This window comes from Bombina bombina, chromosome 6 (genome assembly GCF_027579735.1).
Source record: "Bombina bombina isolate aBomBom1 chromosome 6, aBomBom1.pri, whole genome shotgun sequence".
NCBI classification, from domain to species: domain Eukaryota; kingdom Metazoa; phylum Chordata; class Amphibia; order Anura; family Bombinatoridae; genus Bombina; species Bombina bombina.
Genome location: NC_069504.1, coordinates 161,447,337 through 161,469,200, shown reverse-complemented (window position 1 = coordinate 161,469,200; position 21,864 = coordinate 161,447,337). Strand labels below are relative to the sequence as shown.

At 40.0% G+C, this 21,864-nt stretch overlaps 2 protein-coding genes across 3 annotated transcripts in view; one reads left to right on the top strand and one right to left on the bottom strand.

Annotated features, from left to right (window-relative positions):
* POT1 (protection of telomeres 1) overlaps positions 1–21,864 on the bottom strand; it is a 640,429-nt gene that overhangs the window by 525,586 nt on the left and 92,979 nt on the right. The window lies entirely within an intron of this gene.
* Positions 14,622–16,999, top strand: LOC128662734 (putative nuclease HARBI1). Its single transcript, XM_053716652.1, has 4 exons — positions 14,622–15,566; positions 15,856–15,934; positions 16,512–16,813; positions 16,903–16,999. The coding sequence occupies exons 1-4, from the start codon at positions 14,900–14,902 to the stop codon at positions 16,905–16,907; spliced, it is 1,053 nt and encodes a 350-aa protein (XP_053572627.1). The 5' UTR covers positions 14,622–14,899; the 3' UTR covers positions 16,908–16,999.

Genomic DNA, 21,864 nt, shown 5'->3' with positions numbered 1-21,864 from the left:
TCCTCTTACCAGAGTAAACGACAAAGATGAAGTTTGTCTGAAATCCTTTGTTGCGTCTAAATAGAACTTTAAAGCACGGACCACATCTAAATTGTGTAACAAACGTTCCTTCTTTGAAACTGGATTCGGACACAGAGAAGGAAAAACTATTTCCTGGTTAATATTCTTGTTGGAAACTACTTTTGGAAGAAAACCAGGCTTGGTACGCAAAACAACCTTATCTGAATGGAACACCAGATGGGGTGGATCACACTGCAAAGCAGATAATTCAGAAACTCTTCTAGCAGAAGAAATAGCAACCAAAAACATGTAAAGGTTCAAATGGAACCCCTTGAAGAACTGAAAGAACTAAATTTAGACTCCAAGGAGGAGTCATGGGTCTGTAAACAGGCTTGATTCTGACCAAAGCCTGTACAAAAGCTTGTACATCTGGCACAGCTGCCAGGCGTTTGTGTAACAAAACAGATAAAGCAGAAATCTGTCCTTTTAGAGAACTCGCTGACAACCCTTTATCCAAACCCTCTTGGAGAAAGGAAAGAATCTTAGGAATTTTAATTTTACTCCAGGAGAATCCCTTGGATTAACACCAACAGATATATTTTTTCCATATTTTATGGTAAATCTTCCTAGTCACAGGTTTTCTGGCTTGGACCAGAGTATCTATCACTGAATTTGAAAACCCACGCTTGGATAAAATCGAGCGTTCAATTTCCAAGCAGTCAGCTGCAGAGAAACTAGATTTGGATGTTCGAATGGACCTTGTACTAGAAGATCCTGTCTCAAAGGTAGCTTCCATGGTGGAGCCGATGACATATTCACCAGGTCTGCATACCAAGTCCTGCGTGGCCACGCAGGAGCTATCAGAATCACCGAGGCATTCTCCTGTTTGATCCTGGCTACGAGCCTGGGAAGGAGAGGAAACAGTGGAAACACATAAGCTAGGTTGAACGACCAAGGCGCCACTAATGCATCCACTAGAGTCACCTTGGGATCCCTGGATCTGGACCCGTAGCAAAGAACCTTGAAGTTCTGACAAGACGCCATCAGATCCATGTCTGGAATGCCCCATAATTGAGTTAACTGGACAAAGACCTCCGGGTGGAGTTCCCACTCCCCCGGATGGAAAGTCTGACGACTCAAATAATCCGCCTCCCAGTTGTCTACTCCTGGGATGTGAATTGCAGATAGATGGCAGGAGTGATCCTCCGCCCATTTGATGATCTTGGATACCTCTCTCATCGCCAAGGAACTCTTTGTTCCTCCCTGATGGTTGATGTAAGCTACAGTCGTCATGTTGTCCGACTGGAATCTTATGAATCCGGCCTTCGCTAGTGGAGGCCAAGCCCGGAGTGCATTGAATATCGCTCTCAGTTCCAGGATGTTTATCGGGAGAAGAGACTCTTCCCGAGACCATAGACCTTGAGCTTTCAGGGAGTCCCAGACCGCGCCCCAGCCTAATAGACTGGCGTCGGTCGTGACAATGACCCATTCTGGTCTGCAGAAACTCATTCCCTGAGACAGGTGATCCTGAGTCAACCACCAACGGAGTGAGTCTCTGGTTAACTGGTCTACTTGAATCTGGGGAGACAAGTCTGCATAATCCCCATTCCACTGTCTGAGCATGCACAGTTGCAATGGTCTTACATGAATTCGAGCAAAAGGAACCACGTCCATTGCTGCCACCATTAGACCTATTACTTCCATGCACTGAGCTATGGAAGGCTGAGGAATAGAATAAAGAACTTGACAAGCCTTTAGAAGCTTTAATTTTCTGACCTCTGTCAGAAAGATCTTCATTTCTACAGAATCTATTATTGTTCCCAGAAAGGGAACTCTTGTAGACGGGGACAGGGAACTCTTTTCCACGTTCACTTTCCACCCGTGAGACCTGAGAAAAGCTAATACGTCTGTATGAGCCTTTGATCTGGAAAGGGACGACGCTTGGATTAGAATGTCGTCTAGGTAAGGTGCCACTGCAATGCCCCTCGGTCTTAGAACCGCTAGAAGGGACCCTAGCACCTTTGTGAAGATTCTGGGAGCCGTGGCTAAACCGAACGGAAGAGCCACAAACTGGTAATGTTTGTCCAGAAAGGCGAACCTTAGGAACTGATGATGATCTTTGTGGATAGGAATATGTAGATACGCATCCTTTAAATCCACGGTAGTCATATATTGACCCTCCTGGATTATAGGTAAAATTGTTCGAATGGTTTCCATTTTGAACGATGGAACTCTGAGGAATTTGTTTAGAATTTTTAAATCCAGAATAGGTCTGAAAGCTCCCTCTTTTTTGGGAACTACAAACAGGTTTGAGTAAAACCCCTGACCTTGTTCCGCTGTTGGAACTGGGTGTATCACTCCCATCTTTAATAGGTCTCCTACGCAATGTAAGAATGCCTGTCTCATTATCTGGTCTGAAGATAAGCGAGACATGTGGAACCTTCCCCTTGGAGGAAGTTCCTTGAATTCTAGAAGATAACCCTGAGAGACTATTTTTAGTGCCCAGGGATCCGGAACATCTCTTGCCCAAGCCTGAGCAAAGAGAGAAAGTCTGCCCCCTACTAGATCCGGTCCCGGATCGGGGGCTACCCGTTCATGCTGTCTTGGTAGCAGCAGCAGGCTTCTTGGCCTGTTTACCCTTGTTCCAGCCTTGCATTGGTTTCCAAGCTGGCTTAGCCTGGGAAGCGTTACCCTCTTGTCTAGAGGCTGCAGAGTTAGGAGACGGTCCGTTCCTGAAGTTATGAAAGGAATGAAAATTGGACTTATTCTTGGCCTTAAAAGGCCTATCCTGTGGGAGGGCATGGCCCTTTCCCCCAGTGATGTCTGAAATAATCTCCTTCAATTCTGGCCCAAAAAGGGTCTTACCTTTGAAAGGAATATTAAGCAATTTTGTCTTGGAAGACACATCCGCCGACCAAGACTTTAGCCAGAGCGCTCTGCGCGCCACAATTGCAAACCCTGAATTTTTCGCCGCTAACCTCGCCAATTGCAAAGCGGCATCTAAAATAAAGGAATTAGCCAACTTAAGTGCGTGAATTCTGTCCATGACTTCCTCATATGGAGTCTCCTTATTGAGCGACTTTTCTAGTTCATCGAACCAAAAACACGCCGCCGTAGTGACAGGAATAATGCACAAAATTGGTTGGAGGAGGAAACCTTGCTGAACAAAAATCTTTTTAAGCAAACCCTCCAATTTTTTATCCATAGGATCTTTGAAAGCGCAATTGTCCTCAATGGGAATAGTCGTGCGTTTGGCTAGCGTAGAAACTGCCCCCTCAACCTTAGGGACTGTTTGCCATGCGTCCTTCCTTGGGTCGACCATGGGGAACATTTTCTTAAATATAGGAGGTGGGACAAAAGGTATGCCTGGTTTCTCCCACTCCTTAGTCACTATGTCCGCCACCCTTTTAGGTATCGGAAAGGCATCAGGGTGCACAGGGACCTCTAGGAATTTGTCCATTTTGCACAATTTTTCTGGAATGACCAAAGAGTCACAATCATCCAGAGTAGTTAGTACCTCCTTAAGTAAGGCGCGGAGATGCTCTAACTTAAATTTAAACGTCACAACATCAGGTTCTGCCTGTTGAGAAACTCTTCCTGAATCAGAAATTTCTCCCTCCAACAAACCCTCCCTCACTGCCAATTCTGACTGGTGTGAGGGTATGACAGAAATTATCGTCAGCGCACTCTTGCTCTACTGTATTTAAAACTGAGCAATCACGCTTTCTTTGAAATGCTGGCATTTTGGATAAAATATTAGCTATAGAATTATCCATTACTGCCGTTAATTGTTGCATAGTAACAAGCATTGGCGCGCTAGATGTACTAGGTTTCGCCTGCGCAGGCATAACTGGTATTGACACAGAAGGAGAGGATGGTGAACTACCCCCACTACCTTCATTTGAGGAATCATCTTGGGCAACCTTATTAAATGTGACAGTACTGTCCTTACTTTGTCTGGACGCCATGGCACAATTTTCACATACATTTAAAGGGGGGACCACCTTGGCCTCCATACATACAGAACATGTTCTATCTGAAGGTACAGACATGTTAGACAGGCTTATACAGGCTATTAATGCAATAAAACCGTTTTTAAACAAAACCGTTACTGTCTCTTTAAATGTTAAACAGAGCACACTTTATTTCTGAATGTGTGAAAAACTATGAAGGAAATATCCGATCCTTACAAAATTTGCACCCTATTGTCTTAATGCTTTAAAAGTATTGCACACCAATTATCAAGTTTGTAACCCCTTAAATGAGGAAACCGGAGCTGTTTTATCAAATTAACAATTTTAAACCCACTACAGTCCCAGCCACAGCGTTTGCTGCGGCTTCACTTGTCCTTGGGGGTTATTCGCCACAGAAATAAGCCTTCCAGGAACGTTTTTAATGGCCACCAGACCCTCTCACATGAAGCTGCATGCACTGCATCCAAAAGAAACTGCGCAATTAAGGCGCGAAAATGAGGCTCTGCCTACTAGAGTGAAAGGCCCTTCCTGACTGGGAAAGGTGTCTAAACGACTGCCTGGCGCTTAAAAACGTTACCAAAGTATTCTCAAGTTTTAAAACACTTCAAATCACATATAAATATCGAATAAAGCAATCGATTTAGCCCACAATAGTGTCAACCAGTATATAGCCCATTAATAAGCCTTCATTCTGTTATGAGTCTAAGAAAATGGCTTACCGATCCCAAAGAGGGAAAATTACAGTCTTCTAGCATTACTAAGTCTTGTTAGAAAATGGACTAGTCAAACTGTTCCCCCCAACTGAAGTTCTCTGGGCTCAACAGTCCTGCGTGGGAACAGCAATTGATTTTAGTTACTGCTGCTAAAATCATACTCCTCTTTTAAACAGAACTCTTCATCCTTTTCTGTTTTAGAGTAAATAGTACAAACCGGCACTATTTTAAAATAACAAACTCTTGATAGAAGAATAAAAAACTACAACTAACACCACATACTCTTCACCATCTCCGTGGAGATGCTACTTGTTCAGAGCGGCAAAGAGAATGACTGGGGGGCGGAGCCAGAGGGGGGCTATATGGGCAGCTTTTGCTGTGCTCTTTGCCATTTCCTGTTGGGGAAGAGAATATTCACACAAGTAAGGATGACGCTGTGGACCGGACACACCAATGTTGGAGAAATATTGTTAGAAACCTTGGTAAGGGCAGTCTCAGTTGAGTGTTTGGGGCGGAATCCAGATTGCAGGGGTCAAGCAAGAATATGGTGGACAGGAAGTGGGTTAGGCAATTGTAAACTAGTTTTTCAAGGAGTTTTGATGTTAGTGGAAGCAGTTATATGGGGCGGTAGCTTTCAGGATAATTAAGGTCAAGGGGGGGTTTGAGGTTGTGAGTGACCTTTGCATGTTTGAAAGAAGATGGGAATGAACCGGTAGAGAGTGATTGAAAGGGATAGGGTCGAGCGGGCAGGTAGTGAGGCATGAGGAAGATAGTAAGGAAGAAACTTTCTTAGTGGCTGGATGGAAAATGCAGAGGTTGGCAGAGGGAGTAACTGGGTCTGTTGTTGAAAGATTGCAGGTTGGTGTTGGGATGATGTTTCGGATAGTACGTGTTTTGTTTAAAAAGTAGTCTGCCAGGTCTTGAGCAGTAAAGACAGATGGGGGGGGTTCCAGGGCTGTAACTGACGGCGTGATGTTTTGCACAGTTGGGGAAGTGCAATTGTGTCTAGTGCTGAGGAGAGAGTTTTGTTATAGTGAGCTGTAGTGAGATCAGGGCAAGTTATAATGGAAGTGTGAGGGAGGAGATCTTGAATGATTTTTGAAAATTGGAGTGGATCCAAAGCGTGTAGATTTCTACAGGTGCGGGGGCGGGATAGAGAAGTGGATTTAGCTGTTGCAATAATATTTTAGGTGATCAGGTGATGGTCTGAAATGGGAAAAGGTCGATAGGTGAGGTCAGATATAGAGCAGAGGTAGGAAAGTAACAGGTCGATGGAGTGTCCATCATGGTGAGTAGGGAATAGGGTGGATTGTGAGAGACTGAAAGAGGATGTTAGTGAAAGAAGTTTAGAGGCAGCAGGGGCAGATGGGTTGTCAATGGGAATGTTGACGTCCTCAAGAATTAAGGTTGGTATATTTGTAGAGAGAAAGTGAGGAAGCGCGGTGGCAAAGTTGTCAAGGAATTGGGAGTTCGGTCCAGGAGGGCTATAGATGACTGCCACTCTGAGGGAGAGGGGGGAGAACAGGCGAATACAGTGGACTTCAAATGAGGAGAAGGAGAGAGATAGGATTGGAGATAGGTACTGATAAGTGCAGGAGGGGGAGAGCAGGATCCCAACACCACCGCACATTTCTCACATGGCTTCGGGGTATAGCTAAAGTGGAGACAATGTGTGAGAGAGCAGCAATGGAAAAAGTGTCAGAAGAAGATAGCAAAGTTTCGGTAAATGCTAGAAGGGTGAAAGCATTTGATATAAACAGGTAATGAATGGTTATAAGTTTGTTGCATACAAAACAAGAGTTCCATAGAGCAAAAGTGAAAGGAGTGTGTGTGTATGGGATGCATTGGATGGAAATTATGTTATGTGTGTTGCTTTTATTAAGGTTTCTATAAGGAGGGCGTGATTGGGTAATGGTGGGAATGAGGGTGGACCCAGGATTTGGAGAGATGTCAACACAAAGAGGGATGAAACTAAGAGACAGCGTGCCTCCCCTCACCAAGTATGCACATGTAGCACTCTAGGCCCTAACTATTGGGCAGTGTTTTTCCAAACAGGTTTTAAAATATAACTTATCAACTTAAGATAAAAGTGACAAACAACTTTAAAAACGTCTCAGACACTGGTTATGGCTATTTGTGACTGTAATCTGGGGAATACCAGTATCAACAATGCAGGCCTATTAGTAACTCTGATAAGTTATACCCCTTGGTACTTACTATAAGGTTGCTCTATACAAAAATCAATGGATCACCCTTTGTGGGTTTATATATCTACCGCTATACGGTATTGGGTGAGAATTTAGTGTACTGTTAGTGTATCACTATCTTGTCCACTGTAATATAGTGGATTGATTAACACACTTAAGAAAATTTAAGTAGTTGATTTGATCTGAAATGTATAAAGTTACACTGGCATATTTAAATCTGAATCTACGATCACTCTTCCGATTCCAAAAGAAGCACAGTTCTGCTAGACTACTTCTTCACTAGCCTTATACACATTGGTCTGGGATACATCAAATTGTTACAAGATAATGTGTAATGGGAGACCAAACAGTGGCCTGTTAAGTGTTGCTTAAGCCTCTGATACCTAGCTTCGCTGGCGTGATCTGCACACCCTGTATAATGTATCACTTGTATTATTTAAATGCTTGGTAATTACTACTAATGTTACCATTTGTTTAAAAATCACATACATATATTGTAAGGTAGTGATTTATAATTCAGTGTTAGTGAATCATTCATCGTAACGCTCTACGTTATAGCTGTCAGAGTCAGTCATAAAAGGTATGCACTCAGTTTATTACTAGCTGACTGTGTCTAATAAATTACCAGGTTATAATATATACCTGGTTAATTCAATCTTATATAGCTTGCTATAGCGTGAACTCTTAAAAATAATATTAGTCAAGTTTGAGTAATTTGACTTGTGCCCCTTTTAATCTGAACCATGTGATACAATATTGGTTCTGTTCTGTAACAAAGTATTTGTTGTGTTACAGTTCAATTTGGTTAGTAGAATCTCTGGTTTGCACACTTGTATATGCAACATATGCAGTGAAATAATGATTGTGTGACGGTTAGTTGTTGCTCCAAGCAGTGAGATTTTAAGAGTGTATGCTATTTGAGTTTACCACTGTGTGGATTACTGTAGTATAGTCCCCCCTGCTGCTCTAGTCTGATAATTATGACCCCAAACTGTCTAGTTGTCCGATCAGATCTTATAGGCTGTGAATTATAGTCTTATGTGACTCTCTAGGTCATGTCTATGTATGTAACTTTTAGAGCCACTCATATCTATAACCCAGCTTTCAATACACCCCCATAATAGAGGGGTGGTTCATTTAAGTTTTAGTAATAGTATGCCAGTTGAGTATCGTTCAAGTAAGTTTCGAATGGAACTTCTAAATAGTTACTAAGTATACTATCTAAGTCTGGCACAAACCAGACAGTACAACATATTTGGCTATAGCGGTTAACAGTGCGAGCAAAATTCATAACCAGTGTCTGGCAAATTAAAATGAAATGACCGCCCAAATGCTCTCAGCTCTTCCCTGACGCATTTCCCCCCTCCGGCTTTATCAAAGCCACCGGTTCTTGGGGGACTGAAACCCTTGTTACCGGATATCCCGCCCTATTACGAATCTGATTGGTCATGGATTCGCTTACCACCGAAATGATTGACAGCAGGTTGGTAATCCTGCTATTGAGAGAATTGGATCGTGTAAAATTTTCTTTGTCAAATCAGTAGAACCTTGTAATATAGAATGCTTTACTTGTATAAAAAAATGAGTACTCGTAGAAACTTAAAAAATATAACCTCTTACTAACGTACTAAATGTATTATGTACCACATCAGTACTCATGTAAAGAGAAGCTTTGGTCAAGCAGATCTCTTAATGTTAAGAATGGCACCAATCATGAACTTCTATGTACTTCTATGTTGTCATCTCAATATTCTATATATATATATATATATATATCTTCTGTATCATTAATTATGTGAGGAGTAACATGTTAGTCTCTCAACTCCTACTACCAATATCCGGGGTATCAATATTTATCCCCTATCCGAACGTGGCAGTGCTTTTGGTGTGGTTGTCTTGATTACTGGTGATTGTGTGACTCCGAGTGATATTGAAAAGTGACAACTGAATTTCACTCAATACTCTTAGTGTGGAGTACGTGATATACTTACTTGTTCAAAAGTAATAAGTGCAATGATACTGTGATTATATATTGATCTAATACACTGACAACAGTTGTGACCGTGATATATCTATTGATTCACACCTGAAAAATTGCTCAAATGTTTTGATCATTTCATGTGTCCTGTATGATCTTAAAAAATATAAAGTGACTAGTTTGGATACTAGTATGATGTGTTAGCACAATAGTGCTTAAAGGGACATGCCACCCACATTTTTTCTTTTATGATTTAGAAAGAGAATGCAATTTTAAACATCTTTCTAATTTACTTATATTATCTAATTTGTTTTATTCTCTTGATATTCTTTGATGAAAAGCATATCTAGATATGCTCACTAGCTGCTGATTGGTTGCTGCACATAGAAGCCTTGTGTGATTGGCTCACCATGTGCATTGCTTTTTCTTCAACTAAGGATATTTAAAAAATGAAGCAAAATAAATAATGGAAGTAAATTGTAATGTTGTTTAAATTTCTATTCTCTATCTGAATCATGAAAGAAAGATTTTGGGTTTAGTGGCCCTTTAATGTGAAATGCAAAATAACATACTCGATGTGTTCAGTGAAAACGCATACAATAAACAATACAATAGTGTAATATCTTAATATTGTCCCCTCACTTCAAAGATCTGCTCTAATTATTGGGCCACGTGAACAATGTATTTTATTCAACTACTTAGACCAAATCTACCTCTAATTGATATCTGTTGATATCTCAAACAATAGTTGACCAAATGGTTCTCATGATTTTAATATGCACACTGTTACCCTGTTATTTCAATATTACATAGGTGCTTAAAAACAAAATTTCTGCTTACCTGATAAATTTATTTCTCTTGTGGTGTATCCAGTCCACGGATTCATCCATTACTTGTGGGATATTCTTCTTCCCAACAGAAAGCTGCAAGAGGATCACCCACAGCAGAGCTGTCTATATAGCTCCTCCCCTAACTGCCACCCCCAGTCATTCGACCTAAGACAAGCAAGAGAAACTATAGGGTGCAGTGGTGACTGTAGTTTAAAAATAAAAAACACCTGCCTTAAAATGACAGGGCGGGCCGTGGACTGGATACACCACAAGAGAAATAAATTTATCAGGTAAGCATAAATTTTGTTTTCTCTTGTAAGGTGTATCCAGTCCACAGATTCATCCATTCATTACACATTACTTGTGGGATACCAATACCAAAGCTATAGGACACGGATGAAGGGAGGGACAAGGCAGGCGCTTAAACGGAGCGCACCACTGCCCATAAGACCTTTCTCCCAAAAATAGCCTCCGAGGAAGCAAAAGTATCGAATTTGTAGAATTTAGAAAAGGTATGAAGCGAAGACCAAGTCGCCGCCTCATGTTTAAAAGCCCATGTGGAAGCTACTGCTCTAGTAGAATGAGCTGCAATTCTTTCAGGAGGCTGCTGGCTAGCAGTCTCATAAGCCAAGCAGATTATACTTCTTAGCCAAAAAGAAAGACAAGTTGCCGAAGCCTTTTGGCCTCTCCTCTGTCCAGAGTAGACAACAAACAAAGCAGATGTTTGACGAAAATCCTTTGTAGCTTGTAAATAAAACTTTAAAGCACGAACCACATCAAGATTGTGTAATAGACATTCCTTCTTTGAAGAAGGATTAGGACATAGTGAAGGAACAACAATCTCCTGATTGATATTCTTATTAGATACCACCTTAGGAAGAAAACCAGGTTTGGTACGTAAAACTACCTTATCTGCATGGAAAATCAGATAGGGGAATCACACTGTAAAGCAGATAACTCCGAAACTCTTCGAGCTGAGGAGATAGCTACTAAAAACAGAACTTTCCAGGATAAAAGTTTAATATCTATGGAATGCAAAGGTTCAAACGGAACCCCTTGAAGAACTTTAAGAACTAAATTTAAACTCCATGGCGGAGCGACAGGTTTAAACACAGGCTTGATTCTAACTAAAGCCTGACAGAACGCCTGAAACCACAGCCAGACGTTTGTGCAAAAGAATAGACAGAGCAGAAATCTGTCCCTTTAAGGAACTAGCTGACAATCCCTTCTCCAATCCTTCTTGGAGAAAGGATAATATCCTAGGAATCCTAACCTTACTCCATGAGTAACCCTTGGATTCACACCAATGAAGATATTTACACCATATCTTATGATAGATTTTCCTGGTGACAGGCTTTCGAGCCTGAATTAAGGTATCAATGACCGACTCGGAAAAACCACGCTTTGATAAAATCAAGCGTTCAATCTCCAAGCAGTCAGACGCAGAGAAATTAGATTTGGATGTTTGAAGGGACCTTGAAGTAGAAGGTCCTGCCTCAGCGGCAGAGTCCATGGTGGAAAGGATGACATGTCCACCAGATCTGCATACCAAGTCCTGCGTGGCCACGCAGGAGCTATCAAAATCACCGAAGCTCTCTCCTGCTTGATCTTGGCAATCAGACGAGGGAGCAGAGGAAATGGTGGAAACACATAAGCCAGGCTGAAGGACCAGGGCGCTGCTAGAGCATCTATCAGCGCTGCCTGGGGATCCCTTGACCTGGACCCGTAACAAGGAAGTTCTGACGAGACGCCATGAGATCCAGTTCTGGTTTGCCCCATAGTTGAATCAGCTGGGCAAATACCTCCGGATGGAGCTCCCACTCCCCCGGATGAAAAGTCTGCCAAATTAGAAAATCCGCCTCCCAGTTCTCTACTCCTGGGATATGGATCGCTGAGAGATGGCAAGAGTGAACCTCTGCCCATAGAATTATCTTTGAAACCTCCAACATTGCCAGGGGGCTCCTTGATAAGCTTCTAAGTGATACTGTTTTGAAATTTAGAACCGACTTAGACAATTTTAAGTTGAGAAAGTTTAAAAGAGACAATGATGATTATGTTAATAATAAGGTTTATACATGGCATATTCGTAGTAACAAGAGTCATAAACAAAGGAGATTTAAGCCTAAGATCCAAACAAATGTTAAAGCTAATGACAACATTGCCAGTATACCCTTTAATGAAACTAAAAAGAGGGTCACATTCTCTGACACAGAGGGTACTGATGATGAAGCAGGAGTTCTTTCAGCAATAAGTGATTCCAGTGGTGAGGAGGATTATATACCCCCTCCTAAGAGCATCATCAGAAATAGCAATGTAACACACAGAGGGAGAGCTAATTTAAGTACAAATAGTATTGTGACCAGGCAACAAACTAGAGATAATAGAAGTAGTGTCTCTGTTAGTTTGCCTACCTCTCGAGAAGCAGTATTTTTGAGTGATAATGATGGAGATCTTGGTGCAAGTAGTACATTGGTACACACATTAACACAACCCCAAGAATCTCAGGTTTTTTACCAGGGTCAACACTAAAGAGAAGGAGGGGGGCCTCGAGGAAGAGGAAGAGGTCGAAATTCAAGGGCCCAAAGAGGCAGAGTGCACTACAACAAGTACCAGATTTAAAAGTGATTAATCTATCTGGTAGAGACTTAACTTCTTATGAATTGGAAGTTTTGAGTATGGGCCTTAGTTTTGTCCCCACCAGATCTTTTAATCTGTTTGAGACTATCACAGATGTCAATAGGTTAGTGAGGGATCTCACCCTTAAGAAATATTTCTGGCATAACAATAGCAATGGTGACATGGACAGTCAGTCTGACAGTGATGTGAATCTTAGTCCTATAGACACATACCCTAGTATTTCAGATATCTTTGATTTCGAGGAGGCTAGTGACTATTATGTTTTGCAGGATCTTGGGTCTCATTATTTGAGAGATCCTGCACATGTTAAGGTCTCACATGGTAATTTTAAACCCAGATCTGTGTTTTATCCTGTAGCTATGAGAGGTCCCTTTTTGGAGGCCTTTCACCACAGGGTGGAACAAGATCTAGTGAAGTTATCCAATAATAAAGTAACATATTCAAATCTACGACCTGAGCTTCGCCAAGCATTGATGGACTTGCAATCCTATGATGATATAGTCATAAGGCGAGCCGATAAGGGAGGTAGTATTGTTGCTTTGGATAGAGCTTCATATATACAAGAAGCCATGAGACAGTTAAATGATAGAGATGTTTACACTAAACTTGTGAGGAATCCTACAGATGCTTTTAAAAGGGATCTAATGGATCTACTGGATGATGGTGTTCAGGAGGGAATCTTTGACCAAGACACATTTAATTATTTGTTGGTTGCAAATCCTGTCATACCGATTTTTCATCACCTCCCCAAGGTGCATAAATCCTTGGAGGAGGTGAAAGGTAGACCTATTGTGTCAAGTATCGGTTCCCTCTTTGAACACCTCTCCAATTGGGTTGAAACACTTTTACAACCCTTGGTCCTACAATTTCCCTCATACCTGCACGACACCAAACATTTGGTGTCTAATCTGGATAAGATGTCCTGGGGTACCACGTCCTCCTGGTTAACAATAGATGTGGTTGGCCTATATTCGGCAATTCCACACAGCATAGGGGTTGATGGAGTAGCAGAAATCCTAAAAGACCTCAGCAACTATGATCATGATCTAAGGATGTTTATTTGCAGAGCATTGGACTTCCTTTTAACGCATAACTTTTTTCGTTTTGAGGGTGATTTTTACCTCCAGAGACGTGGGACCGCGATGGGTTCGAAGTTTGCACCATCCTACGCTAACATCTATATGGGATGGTGGGAACGGTCCCACGTCTTTGGAGGTGAAAACCCATTTCATGACAAGATAAAACTATACAAACGTTTTATTGATGACCTCCTCTTCATATGGCAGGGTACTGAGGAGGAGGCCAAGCTATATGTTGATTATTTGAATGCAAACAAAGTAGGTTTGCAGTTCACGTATCAGTTTGAAAAGGTAAAGATTCCTTATCTAGATATAGTCTTAGAAGGGGTCATTGAAACCAACAGCATTAAAACCACGTTGTATAGAAAACCTATCATGTCAAATACGATATTACATGCAAAAAGTAACCACCCTAGGCACACAGGCTTTGGGGTGGCAAAAGGGCAATTTATGCGTATTAAGAGAAACTGCTCTGAAGATAGTGATTTTCTTCTAGAGAGCAGCAAGTTTAAAGAATCTCTATTACAGAGAGGGTATCGACCCAAGACAGTAAATAGAGCACTCTTAGAAGTGTCACGAATGGATAGGGCCACACTCATAAATAATGAAACTATCAAACGTCATAAACGATTTGATCTTTCAAGACCCACCTTCTCTACTACTTACAGTCCTCAATTTTATGATATTTGTGGCATTATCAAGAAACATCTACCGATAGTGGCCTCGCTTCCATTGAGCCGTAATTCAGTTTGCGTGCACTCGCAAACCGATAAATATGCTGTCGGAAGCAATATCGTTTATCGACTGTTTCCAATGGCGCGTTATACCTTAATATCGGCTTCCGGACTTCGGCTGCCGAAAAGATTTTCGCGTCCCATAGAAAGTAATATAAGCCGTTAATCGATAAATTATACCAGGTTTCCATTGAAAGCGCTAACCGTTAATACACTGTCGGAGGCTGTCGATACATTGAGACATATTACCCCCAGCTCAACTAGGTGTAAAGGAGGAAAAAAGAGCTTTTTGAGGCCTGTTTCTCATTGAAATTGAAAATCAAAAAAAAATTACATATAGAAATATAATTTTATCTAATAATAATCTTCTCCTACATGTATATATGTATGATAATTGTATATATATATTTGACCTATATAAATCATATAATTTTAATAATTACTTTTAACTGTTATGATAAAGGCTGATATATTTAAATTGAAAAATATAATAATTACATTCAGTGTCTTTGAATTTCCGATATGTAACTACATATATTTTGAAATTATAGTTCATATCAAAAATAAAAGTCATGAGTAAGTATATACTTTCAAACTGTTCATTAAATTAAGGATTAGATGAGATGAAGATAAGCCCTCCCCCCCATGTTATTCATTGCAATCACCAGTTTCACATATGTTAACAAGCAACACACAGCTATAAAAAAAAGACCACACCTAGCCTAACCTCAGAACAGATATTTCAAAATGCAGGGTGAGAGAGAAGCTGACAATGCTGAAGTTAGACAGCGTAGGCCTGACATCCCCAGAGTGAGGCTGGATATAGAAACCCTGAATGAGCAGCAGGTGTTTGAAAGTTTCAGGCTCAACAGGGAGAAAATATATCAGTTATATGCCCTGTTGCAAGATAGGCTGGAAAGCCAGGGCTATTCAAGCAGGGCTGTCCCTGGAATGACCAAACTACTAGGGGCACTTCATTTTTTGGCTTCTGGATCCTTTCAGGTGACAGGGGGCATTGTAACTGGGGTGCATAAGTCCACTCTTTCTAAGCATCTTTCAAAAGTTATTGATGGACTTTATGATAATTGCAGAAAATTTATTTTTTTCCCCACATCACCCAGAGGTTGGCGTGATGTTAAGAGGGACTTTTTTCTTTTAGGTGGCATACCCAATGTCCTTGGGGCCATTGACTGCACTCATATTGCCCTAAGACCCCCTGTGCGCAGGGAGATAATATTTAGAAATAGGAAACACTTCCACTCCTTAAATGTGCAGATTATATGTGATGCAAACATGCGCATATTAAATGTTGTGGCAGGGTTCCCAGGAAGTAGCCATGATGCCTACATCCTCAGGAATTCTGGTGTGTGGAGATTGTTTGAGACAAATCAAATGCCTGAAGGACATCTCCTCGGTAAGTGTTTATGTATATATTATGATGCCTTCATGTGTTCAATATTTTGACATTTTATTGTTTCATTGCTTTATAATCCTTTATGTATGTGTCTAAGGGGGTGAAATTGATTAAATAAATAAATTGTTAATCATTTAAAATATATATATTAACTATGTCATAGTAAGACATATGCATAACATTATTTTATGTCATACATTGCTTTATGGAAAGATGTGTGTTTATCTATCTATCTATATCTATATCTATATATATATATATACTGTATATCTATGCATTCATATTTTAGCAGATTCTGCATATCCTCTTAAAAAATGGATTTGGACACCATTGAAAGAGAACCAGGTTGTTGGGCCTGCTGAATTAAGGTAAAATATATATTTATTTTCTGCTCATGTGTGTCAGAAATATTGATTGTGCCTTGCAAAATGCTCACTATAATCTGTAGAAAAGTAGGACCAGTACACACTTCATAGGAATGTCCCTTTAAATCACTCTTGGGTGAATGTAGGTGCAAACCTGGAGGACCTCCTTTTCCAAAGTCCCAGTAAATGTAATGAAATAGAACACACAGGTAGCACTCTGTGGAGCAACAGCACCTTTATTGAGCAACGTTTCGGGGCTCCTGCCCCTTTATTAAGCTATATATCTGTGTTTGTGCACATACATTTGTTGCTTGATTATCTTGTGTGTGTGTGTGTATATATCACTATCACAGACATAACAATGTTGTACTGAGTGCCTTTAAAGGGACAGTCAAAATACAAATCATCTATTATCAGTGAAGCATTTATAAATCTCTCTGCTTCAATATAAATATATTTATATATATATAAAATGGTTTAAAGATTTATAAGATCAAACCAGGAATGTAGTTAGCTCATTAGTATTTGATTTGTCTTCACATTATATATTATAATCATATTTCTTGTTCTTTTAATACAGATATAATGAAGCACATATCCGAACACGTGCTATAATAGAACGACTGTTTGGTGTTCTAAAAATGCGCTTTCGCTGCCTGGACAGATCAGGGGGGGATCTCCAATTCAGTCCGGAAAAAGCTATTAAAATCATAGTGGCATGTTGCTGTCTACACAACATGGCACAGGAGCATGGGATGTTGAACGACTTACTTCCAACACCACAGCCCCCAGGTGAAATCTTTGAGCCTGATGTAATTAATCATCCCCAACCCCTCAATGCCCATTTGGAGAGATCTGCAACTATTCAAGAATTCTTTTCAGGTATTTTTATAGTATTGTAATGAGACCTTTTAGTTATTTATGATTATGTTTTTTAATAATACACATTTGTTTCTTTTAATGTTTTACAGATTGAAGATTCTCAGAAATGGAATACCACTCCCCTCCCTCTCTCCTCATCCCTATATTTACCACATTTTCCCTAAATAAATGTATACTTTACTCAAATATAGTCATGGTGAATGTTTCTTTATTTCCAGCTATGTACTAATCAATGCATTCATCTTATGATTTATGTATAACATAATTATCTAAAATATCATTTTAATTATATTCCAAATATGACTTTGTTCTCTTGGTATAATTATTTAAAGAGCAGCTATGCACTCCTGGTTAATAAAATTGAGTACATGGGTGAACCAATGACAGACAGGATATATACTGTATGTTGGCAACAATAAACAGCTCCAACATAGGTTCTATGCTGCTCCTGATCTTACCTAAATAAAACTATAATCAAAGGATACTAAGAATATTAAGAAATATAAAGAATATAAATATATTAGATTTGCTTTTAAATATATATGTTTTAGCAAAATAATGGAATTTATGTCACTTTAAAAAAAAAAAGGAAGAGTGTGTTCACAATAAAACATTAATGAACCAGATAAATCATTCAAATCCAATCAACTTACATATGTACTCATAATCAATTTAATCCTTTTATGTTTCTTATTTCAATCATGTATTTAAGTTTAGGAGCCATTCCATTTAATGCTCATCACCTGTGGTGCACTTGCTGATTGTTGCCTACATTTAGACAACAATCATCAAGCGCTCCCCATGTGCAGATTCAAAATGGGTAGATTCCTAAGATAACATTCCTGTTTTATTAAATTACAGATGATAATTAAGTTAAATAGATTATAGGATTACATATTTAAGTATATAAATACTGCATGCTCTAATTCCTGAGTTTTATTTTTAATAGGCTATCCCTTTAAGAAATATATCAGATGCTCATTTCAAAGAGACAAATCCAGATATAATATAATCCTTAAAATAAAGATACATTATCAATACATACAATCCCCTGAGATTGCACACTTGAATGGCATGGTTACCTCATAGAAAATAATATAGAAAAATAAGTCAAAGGAAAAAATCTTTTTATCATGAAGATGAGTTTTATTATTACAGATTTACCCTCATTCAAATGTAATTTTCAATGTGAAAATCATATTTATTCAATACAAAACGATGACACATTAAAGTTATAATGTGTCATAGTACTAATATTTATAAAATATATGTAATGTCATGTCTGCTAAAGCAGATAATACATTTGCAATATTTAGACTATTAACCAAAATACATAAGTGCTTAATATGACATACTTCAAGAGATATGAAGTATTGTCTTTAACATGGAGTTATTGAAACAATTTAAAAGTGCATTGTGCATTGGTCCCAGGGAGAGTCTGTGTCTGTTCATATGATGTCAATTAAAATGTATTAATCACCTCTATATCATGGCAATCACATATATGTTGTGTATACACCAGTGCTTAAATATCATAAAGATACATTTATCTAATTATTCTAAATATTGAATAATAATCTTGACAAAAAGGAGTGCGTTAGTCATGATAGGTATATATTTCAGATATTACATTCCACATAGGACTATAATGAATGCAATGTATTTGGCCATATCAACAGGAAGGAATATTTACTTTTCAACTCTTCTATAACTGTATAAGCCTTATTAGCTTCATCTGAAGGAGCAAACAACATATGCTTGTGGAATATAAATCATAACATTTACACATGTCACGTTGACCAATGTTAGATAGCATATACTGTATAAATTTCAGACACGTATCCCCAAGTATTCTTAAACGGCATAATATCCTCAATAAAAGGACACATACATTTATCATCAATTTACACCTGCATATTAATTGACATCATGTGAAATAAAAATGAATAAAGCTGTTAATGTTTTTGAAAATAAACAGCTATTAAAACAATTTTGAAATATATTTTCTAATTTTGATTTGAAAAATATATGCATATTTATGAGATGGAAATCACACTTAAGAAAGTGCTTCATAAAAAAATTAGATATTATATATCTTGAAAGAATTTAAAAAGAAAAATACTTCTTAATGCTTGCGGCGGGATTTGGCCTTTGGAGGAGAGGTACTTGGGATGGAAGTGTGGCGTCTTGTGCGACGCACACCAGCTGGCTGGGAGGCTAAAAGATGTGATTCAGGGTCCTGCAGGGAGATAACGGAGGATGCGAGTGAGGAGGGAGTTTGCGGCCTATCTGCAACCCTCTCCACTGCCTCTGCCAGGCGGACGAGTGCAGCATTATGTATGTCCATCTGGCTCTGTAGCCTCCTGAAATCCTGCTGCTGCTGGAGCCTAGTAAGTCTAAGCTCCCTGTGAATGAGCCTCAGTAGAGCATCCTGCTGGGACTGCGCGGGGATATTGGATTCCATGGGGGGCACTTGTGGCTGTATAGGTGTCTCCGGCACATATTCCTGGCTCTGTGTGAGGTTGTCGTCACTCAGTCTTGGGGACTGTGTGGGTGGCTCAATATCCAATTGAGGACAGACATTGGTGGGGGGTGGTGGTGATTGTTGTGGTGGTGGTAGTGGTGGCGGCATTTGTTGTGCCATGGGAGGGTGCTGAATGTGTTGTTGAGGTGGCATATAGTACATATGCTGCGGTGGAGGATGCATCTGCTGATGCTGTGGTGATGGAGGATGCATCTGCTGATGCTGTGGTGATGGAGGATGCATCTGCTGATGCTGTGGTGATGGAGGATGCATCTGCTGATGCTGTGGTGATGGAGGATGCATCTGCTGATGCTGTGGTGATGGAGGATGCATCTGCTGATGCTGTGGTGATGAAGGAGGCATCTGCCGATGCTGTGGTGGTGGAGGATGCATCTGATAATGCTGCGTTGGAGGATGCATCTGATAATGCTGCGTTGGAGGATGCATCTGATAATGCTGCGTTGGAGGATGCATCTGATAATGCTGCGTTGGAGGATGCATCTGATAATGCTGTGGTGGAGGATGCATCTGATAATGCTGTGGTGGTGGAGGCTGCATCTGATGATATGTCCTCCCAGATGAATATGGGGATGGGCCAGGAACATTTTCAACCTCATAGGCCAGTGGCTGTTGCTCATCTCCTTCAAGTATGCTGAGGTAGGAGTATCCAGCTTCAATAACATCCCCCTCCTCCTCCTCACTGAATTCCGGAACATCACTGGCCTCCGGTCTTGTTGAGGACTCATACTCATGTTCCAATTCTGAAAAAAAAATTGTAATTATAAATTAATCTGATGAAACATCTAACATTTGAAAATCAATTTTATAGATATAGTTTTATATATATATATATATATATATATATATATATATATATATATATATATATATATATATATATATATAATTTCTGTATGAACTTAAACATATTTAACCAGAGGTGTATATTTAAAGATTGTGCCTCTAAGCGACTCTTTGTATTACACATAGTCCATATATATGATATAGATAGAAAGAATTTAAATCTATACCCTTGCTTGTTTGAGCAGATAGCCACTCCAGAAATCAGGATGAATATATCCACTACAACTATGTTAAGATGCCATTAAAGGGGCAATGAAGTACAAATTAAACTTTCATGATTCAGACAGAGCATGCAAATTTAGTCAACATTTAATATTTTACTCCTATTATCATATTTTCTTCCTTCTCTTGGTATCTTTATTTGAGAAGCAAGAATGTAAAGCTTAAGAGCCAGACAATATTTGTTTCAGAACCTGGGTTGCTGTTGCTTATTGGGTGGCTAAATGTAGCCACCAATCACGAGCGCTAGCCAGGGTTCTGAACAAAAAATGCAAAGTCTCCATAGCTTACATTCCTACTTTTTCAGAAAAAGATACCAAGAGAACAAAGAAATATCTATAATAGTAGTACATTAGAGAGTTGCTTAAAATTGCTGCTCTATCTGAATCATGAAATAAAAAAATTGGGTTTACTATCACTTTAAGTTACTGTGCAAATTAGACTTTGAACCATGTAAAACATTACTTGTACTGATCCTACATAGGTATGTTTTCCACTGATGCTTGAACACAATTGATTACTAAACATATATAATATATGAACATTCTATATTCTGTATTACACATGTGTATGATTACATTTATATTTTAAAAAACAAAGCCGATATATATTTCTGATGTTAACATATATTTGTTAGAAATAAAACATTTATTACATATGATATTTAATATTCACCTTCATGGACCTCTTCAGCTGGCACTGATGTGTCCATTGTCCCCTTACATCCGTAAACAGATTCATCTGAGATGACATTGGCCATCATCTCCTCCCATGACCTTAGGTGTATTCTCTTGCTAGGACCACCACCTGTCCCACGTGCATATTTGGCCTGCTGTGCCAGCTTAGCTTTGGTTTCCCTCCTGCAGTCATGATAGCGGTGTTTAATGCTGGCAATAGAACGATTACGTCCTAAGCAGCTGACTGCCACTCGAATCTCCTCCCACAGCTTATTCCGGACACCCGCCCTCAGGTTAGGGTTCTCCAGCTGAGGTGCCCTCTCCAAGTAGGCCTCAACAAGAGCCTCCTTCTCCTCCTCAGAGTACCTCTCCTCTCTAAGCCTGCCCTTCACACCTGAAGGGCCAGCAGACACAGACTCTCCCTCCTGTGACTGGGGACCAGCCCTCTCTACCTCCTCTGTCCCTGCAGGCTGTGACAGGCTACCACCAGCCCCACCCCCAGTTGCCACAGTCTGCCCCACTTTCCCTTTTCTTTTTGTGCCTAGCTGAGGCTGACTCCTCCTCACTCCTCCCACCTCCATTCCTCTTCCACCCTCTCTCCTTCCCTCCTCTGCCAGGGTTTGAGGAAGGACAAATCCTCCACCCAAACCTCGGCCCCTATTCCTGCCCATACTACTCCCTACTTCCCCCCTCCCCCTCCCTCTATCCACCCTCACCACTGCCCTCCCCCTAGCCACCCCCTTCCCAACTCCACTAGGCCTATCCAT

What these genes read in the sequence shown, in the direction of transcription:
- LOC128662734 (XM_053716652.1), top strand. Translation starts at nt 14,900, where the DNA reads ATGCAGGGTGAGAGAGAAGCTGACAATGCTGAAGTTAGACAGCGTAGG. An exon ending in GCCTGAAGGACATCTCCTCG is followed by an intron (nt 15,567 to 15,855) that starts GTAAGTGTTTAT and finishes TTCATATTTTAG; the next exon opens with CAGATTCTGCATATCCTCTT. An exon ending in GTTGGGCCTGCTGAATTAAG is followed by an intron (nt 15,935 to 16,511) that starts GTAAAATATATA and finishes CTTTTAATACAG; the next exon opens with ATATAATGAAGCACATATCC.